Below are 8752 nucleotides of genomic sequence, written 5' to 3' on the forward strand. Positions count from 1 at the left end.
AACATTTCCATACATATAATTCATAGATTTTTGAAATGAATGAGAACCTTAACATTTTGAGAAGCGAAGGATGAATTAAATAAATGATAGTACTTTGTTTTCTTATATTGAAATATATTTTTTTATTAAAGCAAAGCCAAAAAAAGAATTGTTTAATATATACAAATATCTTCTTCATTATTGATTATCTTAAGCTAAAAAAAGGTTGCATTTTACAGAGGTGATTTGAAAGGCGGTTCGAGTGAAGGTGTTCATTTTGTAATCTAATTATGCAGAAAATTGGTGACAAATTACTGACCAACACACTTACTTGTTTTGCACGGGACGTAAAAGGAAATTATTTGCAGCTTAAGTCTTCTCATAGGAACGTGTATAGTCCATTGTTCAGTAGTGTTCACAAATGGAAAGCCGAGATACGCCATCGAAATTATCATCATTAAAGTCTGGCGGCAGGTTTCTCTCAATCCTTCATGCCAAGGGATATATGGATGAAGAGAAAAGCAAGTCGGAATATCTGAGAAAAAAAGATGAAATCTTTTATGTGTCTATGTATTGCTTATACAATGTACTGTAAAAGCAGCATACAAAACAGGCATTTTGACTACTAAATCTTTTTGATTCTACCAAAAAATTTAAAATATTTGGTATTTATTTATTTTGTTGCTATAAATATTTTATTATTATGTATATACAATAATGCATGAATTAAACTGAACATAAAACTTAAAAATGAAGCATCGCTCACTTTCATAAGACGCAAACGCTTTGAATCCACTTCCTAAACTCACTGCATTCATGTTTGGGCATGTTTCAAATGATAGAACTAGCTGTGTCTCTTCTGTTTCAACTACCAATGAGTCGTTTACACCATTAAAAGTGTGGTCGATTACTCTGCCAAAGTCACTGTCAAAGAGACGGTTGGATATCTTCAGGGTGTCAATACAAAAAGAAGGCACCTGTTAACAAAAAACACTTATGAATTGTTTTATCACTCAGGTCTGGTTTGATACATCATAAACTTTATATCTAGCTTGGTTTCAGATCATGCTTAGTGTAGTTATCTAGGTGGTAACGAAACATGACATTTATTTGTGTGAATAAGGACTTTAGCAGCATAAAGATATTCCTATTATTATTTTGATGTTAGCTAAGTATGTATTTCACTATGACGTACAATACAAGATAGACTAAATCCTTGCAATATGGCATGAAAACAAACCACCTTTAGTCATTCGGCAATGTGGCCCTAATGGAAGTTATTTTTTGGAAGGAAAAGTTCAACTCCGTAGCTTTTAGCGAGAGCTTTGACTATCCCGGCATTATGGGAATTGAATCATGTGTTGGAAAGGGCTAGGTTCACTTTGGGTGAAAAAATGCCCTGTTTCAGAAATTCATCAAAATTTCAGCAAAGATTAATATTTATGTGTTGAAAAAGAAACAAGAACAACTAAGCCATTTTTTCTATTTATTAGGTTACCATAGCAACCAAGTTAAATGCACCATTTTTTATATTTCTAACAAGTTAATTCCTTATAACATTGGCAAATAGCTAGATAACAGTCTCAAACACACAAACTTAACATCTCTCTAGATATAAAACAGATAATGTCAACATTTAAAAAAATGAACATTAAAAAAATAAATTTTCTACATAAATTTAATTTAAAATTCCATGGCAACGTCACCAATTTTCACATATTGTGATTCTGCAACTAGAGTCACAGAATTTTACAAATACTTGCAATCTATATTTCTTTTATATGTAAGCCTCTACTACAGTGATAGTTCCAAGATTAAGAATGTGAATGTATTGTTTTCAGTGTTGCCATGGAAACATAAACTAGTTTCATTTTAAACAAAAAAAGCTGTATGAAGAGACAGTTTGCATGTGTTACATTTTTAACATTTTGGGTGTTAATGAATTACGGTATACATTTAAATTTCAGAAGGTTTTTACTTTTATAGGGCATGGAAATTTTCTTGTTTCTATAGCAACACTGTTTGATTGGCTTTGGTGAGATGCATGTTTGAAGCAATTGAAAGATAAAGGGTACATAATGTTCTAAGAATTAGACAATAAAAGTAACTCAGTTAATATATAAATAAACCAGTAGCATTAATGAGCATTGATTAAGTATATTGGACAGATAAACATGATACATTGTAATTACAGTAAATAGTTTAAATGCTTCCAATGACAATTTAAATGATTTGAGCCGTGTCATGACAAAACCAACAAAGTGCGTTTGCGACCAGCATGGATCCAGACCAGCCTGCGCGTCGGCACAGTCTGATCAGGATCCATGCTGTTCGCTATCAGTTTCTCTATTTGTAATAGGGTTGGTAAGCGAACAGCATGGAACCTGATCAGACTGCGCGGGTGCGCAGGCTGGTCTGGATCCATGCTGGTCGCAAACCCATTATGTTCGTTTTGTCGTGAAACGGCTCATTTATACAGTACCGGTAAATTAATATCCTGCACTTTTATACAGATGTACAAGTTAAGATTAACATCACTGAAGCAATATAACATTATATATAATTACTTATATGTACATCAAAACATACAATTAGAATTTACAGTATATATTAATTTACATTTATTTATCTATAAATATATTAGTCAGCATTACTGTATTTAAACCTGTCAGATCTGGCACAACTGGGTGACATATTGAATGGAATTAATGCTGACTTCATATACACTTATTTACTTAATGGTTAAAGTTTTAGTTCAATATTTACATATTCTAAGAGAGTATGACACGCTGATTGAAACAGGATAATATTAGTTACAAGAATGTCTGACAGGCTATGTACATAGTTCAATATAAACAGTCATTAGATTATATAACATGAGCCGCTAGGGGTGGGTTATATTGCAAACAATCAATCATGCATGGCCATATAACCTGTTAGACATATTTATAAAATATATAACCAAGCAGAATCACTTTATTGAAAAAACTTTTGTTTGTACAGAATTTGAAAATAGAACAATTGCATTTGGATATAACAATATATCAACCACTATATGAGAGGAAGCTATTCCTCAACTATACTTTCTTCTGAATCTGAAGAGTCTATTGATTCTGGATTAGCTGAAGCATCCTCCAAATACTCACCCCAGTCTTTCACACCAAAGCTTGTTTCAGCTGTATGGACAGCCATGCCCAGGTACCATATGACTGCAGCAACATGAGAGCAAGTACCAACTGTCCTAGCCCCAGCCCTACATTTGCAATACCATGCAATTACATGGTCTTCATCATATTTTAACCACACAAGATATGATTTTGATGCTATATGGCGGCTCTGAAGTCTAACTCTTAGAAGGCCCGGAATTTCCTTGTGCAAGTGAAAGTCACAAGTACCACTAATATACTCCTGTACATAGCTTGAGCTCAGTTTTAACTGGTAAGTACCAAGAGTTAAAATTCTCAATATAGTTTCTGACAGTTTTGGAAAATCTGTCAATGATTCAGTAGTTGTCCAATGGGCTACACTTCTCCTAGCAAGATCATGTTCTTCCACAAAATCTTGAAGACAAAGATTGCCTGACAATCTATCCCGCATCTGGCTTGCTAAAGTTGAGTCAAGTTCTTGGGTTTGGTTGATAGGTGGCAGGTACTTATTACATAAGGCACAAATTATGCTTACATAATCACCTATGTATGGCACTTGGTTTGTTGGAAGAACATGTGAAAGATACTTCCACCTTTTGATCCTTGCATTTGCAGCCTCTACCACCCATCTCACCTGAAGCACAATTAAATATAATTGCAAAACATGTGTAATAATACAGTTAGAATATCCAATTTAAGATGTATAGTACAATGTACAAGTAAAGGATTGAATAAAAGTTGAATTCTGATAACCAAGAAATATTTTTCATTATTACATTATACTTGTTACATAATGAAATATTAAATAACTCTAGCCATGTTATATTACTTCTCAATTATGTCCCCTTCACCAGAATGTGACCTACTGTTACAATTTCAAAGAATTTGAGGGTCACCTGAGGTAAGTATTCTATAATCAGTAGTCTGAGAAGTGTTTCTGGTTTGTTTTTCTTTTGATTTTAATTAATAAACTAATTAATCTTAGGAAAAATAATTGAAGATTAAAGTTTTTTATGTTCTTATTATAATTAACTTAATTAATCAGGCAATATTTCTGTGATTAAATAAAAGAAAGAATAATTACTATGAACATTTGTATGCTAATCTTGCAGTAAACTATCTACATTATATTGAATAAAAATACAGTATTACAGTACATCATATTTAATGAGAGATAAGGTATCAAGAAGAAATATGATAATCTACAGAACAGTCTGGTCAACAATAGATGTTAAATGCATTTTAATTAAATTGGTTTTATTTAAAATAATAATATTTTATAATCCTAAATGTTTAATTATGAAATGACCAGCTGAAAATGTTCAATATTATTAAAATACATCCAATAATGTATGTATTAAGTGAATGATATGCTGTTAAAATGAAAAGTTGATAAAGTATACATGAAAATATATGAACTTATATTAAGTTGATAATATTATGCAATGTAATTTATCTTCTTTTACTTTAGAACTGTTCAATATTTCATATGTAAGAATTGAACATAAAATAATTTTCAATTAAAAGCTGTGCATTTAAATCTGAAATTGATAATAATAATTTACTATATATGTAGTTGATTATTTAAATTATTACCTTTGTTACAAACCTACTGGCATTTGCATCATCTGTTGTCATCTGTTTTTCTGTTCTTTTCATAAAGGCAGGCATTTCTGCTTGTATCCCTAGTTCCTTCATTAATTCAATAGCATCCCTAAAACCACGGTCTACTACAAAAATGTCACTGGGGTCAATCCATGATTTGATTTCTTGTATGTTGTTGTTTAAAATATGTTTTAGAATGGATGCATCATTGTTTTTTGAGTCAGCAAAATATGGCCCTAAAACACTCACAAAATAACCAGTGGTAGAGACAATTATCATGGGTTTAACTAATGGTCTGTGCTTGTGCATACTAAAGCTTCTCCTTTGGAATTGAAAGTTGTTGCTTTTGTTAATGTAAATATATGTTCCATCAAGAACTAGAATTGCCTGGTCATTGCTTTCAGCTAGAAGGTCTTGTGCTAATTTTCTGGTGTGTTTTTGAATGATTTCTTCTCTAGTAACATGTTCAAATCCAAGATGGGCTGGAACAATGATATCACAAAGAGCTTGTCTAGCTGAGTGAATTGCTCTTCTTATACTTGATTTTGTTATATTGAATATTGTTGATAATATTTTGTTTGAAAGTCCACATTTCATTTTAAAGAGGAAAATACCAAGTGTTGTTATGGAGGTTCTTGCTGGAGTGTTTTTTATTGAAGATTCAACATGTTGGTATAAATCAAGAAATTGTTCTTTGTTTAGGCCTGTTAAGTTGATTAAATCTTCATCTGTATAGGTATGCATACTGTCAAATGACATTCTCTTGTTTGAAGATTTTAAGGCAATTTCTCTTGTTTTATTGATGAATTCAGTAATAGTAGTTCTGTTCAAAAATGATTGTTCTTTTGTTTTCATGTTCACTAGTTCTTCTTTATTAAATTCGTTTAAGTTGTGATTGAAATGAGAAGTACAACATCTGCTTTCAGCTGTGATAATAATTCCATGTTCAATGAATACTGAATATCTTATATTTGCTGGTACAACTATGATTTTGGGACCTGGCTTTTTACAAATAAAACAGTAGGAATGGCTTTTGGATGTAGATTTAATGGGAAGCTGAATGGATGGTGGACTTTTACAGGCTGTAGATGTTGATGCTGTTGCTGTCTGATTTTCAGTAGATTTTCTTGATGTGTCTGAAACAGATGACTTTGGCTGTGCACTAGAAACTGGATACACTTTTTTGCTGCAACCTCCACAAATAAAATCCAAATTGGTTGTTTGCATCAAATAGAATTTCCGTAAATATTTAGCTATATTTTTGTTGACAGGTCTTCTTTGATGCAGTTTTAGCTTTTTTCTGCACAGCACACATATCTTTTGAGGCATCCTAGAAAAAAAGATGAATCATAAAAATATGCCTTAAATTTTATTAAATTATTAAAGTTAATAATCACTGCAGAGTATCTTAAATTAATCCTATATCATTTTGTGTTTTCCAGTCTTAAACTGAACAAACTTTTTGCAACCATACCAGTATTTGTGTTAAGTCTATCTTTTAACAATCATTTTTTTTTATATTTATCACATTTTTTTAATATTATAAAAAAAAACACTTTAAAATTCAAAGAAAATAAACAAATGAGTAAGACATTATCTAAAGAAAGTTGTTGAAAAAAAAAAAAAAAAAAAAAAAAAAAAGGTAGCAACCTGGTTTTGAACTCCGGCCTATCGGGTGGCAGCCACCGATTACATCCACTAGGCTATAGAGTACCTTGACTTTACCATCTGCAAAACAAATAAAACATTATCACTCTGTTGCTCCTTTTAAAACGATACTTTAAGGCTCTTTTCTGTAAAACTTTTAAATATTTCAATTCATTACCAAATATTTTAATTTCACTATTGATTTATCACTGTTCTTCTATAATTTTAAAAGTTGACATGTTGACGTCTGCGTCCGTAACAACACAAAATGACAGGTCGAAATAAACATTTTGATTCGATACAGAAATTGAATTTAAAAGTATTATCGTCACAAAATATAATTATACAAACGTTTTTACCTTTCGTTTCCAGTTTTGGCACCTACATCGCTGAAAAGCGTTGGAAAACGATCAGAGAGAAAAACAATAGCAGTCTACTTTCAGTTTCAGATTCAATGTCGAGTTAATTCCCTTGAATACAGTAGCGGTCAATTCTCGAACCAAAAGTTGGCGTTCGTACGCATTTTTCTGTTTCTTACGAGAAGCGGGTTAAACATAAATGTAATGTGCTATATTGTCTTTAGTATTTATTTATTAGCAAGACATAAACAAATGTTTTCCACAAACGGATACCATTTTTTTCTGATCAACCACGTATTCGGGCAGGACAAGTTCGGATAATGATTAGAAATAAAAACACGTAAAATATGTTATAAATCAGTTGCTGTCTAAGTTTATATAATTTTATTAAAGGTCTACATGAGTAATTAGTTTAGATAAGATTTTTTAAAGCAAACATATTGTTTTCATGCCAAATATCATGGGAATTATCAGCTAAGACCGAATTTCCATAGCAACAGCAAATGTCGGAAAACATTATTTTTAGATATGAAGAGCCAAACCCGACACCACCATATTTCGGCCACAGCTTTAGTATATATTTAGTATCATTACCTGAAAAGGACTTAGTGTCGCTTGTGGCTCTTCATATGTTATTTTAAGAAAATACGACAGTGAACGTTCTGAATTTCGCTATTTTGACAATTATGCATGGTTAATAAGTTGTGTTTTCTAGACATTAAAATACGATTTACTGTGATATTTTGTGATTTTTTGTTAGAATATAGGCCATTTCTTTTAAAATATGTAGGATGTCGTTTATATTTCATGGTTTTGCATTTGTAAAATTACTGGGCTAAAAAGCCCTGTTTGTGAACCTTGTCCTTTGAAAAAGAAATCAAAGTCCCCTCTAAACACCCTAAGTTGGAGGAAGTGGCTACAATCAACATGTGTATAGACTGAATTTTACGATACATATTTGGTGTCATTTTAAAATGTCTTTTAAAATTTTATATGTGACATTAGTTTCAAACGTGTTTACCTTTTAATTTAACATATAAACTTACCTTGAGGGTGGTTAATTCAATATGTGTAAATACTAGTTTTATGTAGTGATTTGTGGGATAGGTGATTATCCACTGATAAATCTGATTTAATTGGTAATGATTTGGGAAACCAATATTCGTTAGTATTGTCCTATCTTCGTAAATCTCGCTAATAAATGCCACCTCCTTGTTCATGGCATGTCCAGGGACTTTATACGGTTGAATTAGTGCTTGAAATAAAAACAAAATATTTATAAAATATTTATGTGTAAGTTATAATTTTTAAGCACAATCTAATCTCTTTCGCTAAATTAAACGTTGTAGGTTCAAAGCAAATAATGCAAATGTTTCCTTTAAGGGGCTTAATTATAAATCAAATAAATAATAATGGTTCAAAATGATTTTTTCTCTTCAACAAGACTGAACAAAATATGTTCCTATTCATGTATTACAATTAAAATACTAAATAAAACCAATTAGATATATTCCATAAAGCTGAACTTAAGCCGTCAATTGTATTTTATTGTATTAAGGATTTTTCCAGCTTTGTATTTGAATCTCTCCATTAGAACAAATAAAAAAATCAGCTACCAGCAAAACATAGCCCGAGTCTATCAATGGCTAATCACTTTCAATTTCGGCTGGAAAAGAGATTAATATTCTTACCACTAGAAGATTTACATCCCAATAATTCAAACCGTAAACAGGTGATTGTCGAAATGACGGTCTTCTGAACAATAATTGTAATAGATTTTGCTGATACACGATGTTGAAACCAGAAATTCTGAGGATGTGAATCCACTCTTGACGTGTCCATGTTTAATGTCTAAAATTATTAGATAAAAGACATTCGTGTATAGTAACCGCGCATGCAGGTATGCGTTAACGAAGCAGAAAACATGCATTAACAGAAAGATGTACGCGACAACGCATCGTTGTTGCACATTTTAAAATAAGTTTGACACAAGGTGCAATATAAAAACAGCCAAAT

At 31.4% G+C, this 8752-nt stretch overlaps 1 protein-coding gene across 1 annotated transcript; it reads right to left on the reverse strand.

Moving 5' to 3' along the window:
- Positions 1-1459: 1459 nt before the first annotated feature.
- LOC132733390 (uncharacterized) lies at positions 1460-6472 on the reverse strand. Its single transcript, XM_060720037.1, has 3 exons — positions 6381-6472; positions 4722-6060; positions 1460-3759 (listed from the first exon to the last, which is right to left on the reverse strand). Exons 2-3 carry the CDS (start codon positions 6057-6059, stop codon positions 3046-3048), a joined length of 2052 nt encoding a protein of 683 aa, XP_060576020.1. The 5' UTR covers position 6060; positions 6381-6472; the 3' UTR covers positions 1460-3045.
- Positions 6473-8752: the final 2280 nt, after the last annotated feature.

The sequence above is a fragment of the Ruditapes philippinarum genome, unplaced genomic scaffold (assembly GCF_026571515.1).
Source record: "Ruditapes philippinarum isolate M1 unplaced genomic scaffold, ASM2657151v2 ctg3843_1_1_1_1, whole genome shotgun sequence".
Lineage (NCBI taxonomy): Eukaryota > Metazoa > Mollusca > Bivalvia > Venerida > Veneridae > Ruditapes > Ruditapes philippinarum.

What these genes read in the sequence shown, in the direction of transcription:
- LOC132733390 (XM_060720037.1), bottom strand. Translation starts at nt 6,059, where the DNA reads ATGCCTCAAAAGATATGTGTGCTGTGCAGAAAAAAGCTAAAACTGCAT. An exon ending in CCAGTAGGTTTGTAACAAAG is followed by an intron (nt 3,760 to 4,721) that starts GTAATAATTTAA and finishes ATTGTGCTTCAG; the next exon opens with GTGAGATGGGTGGTAGAGGC.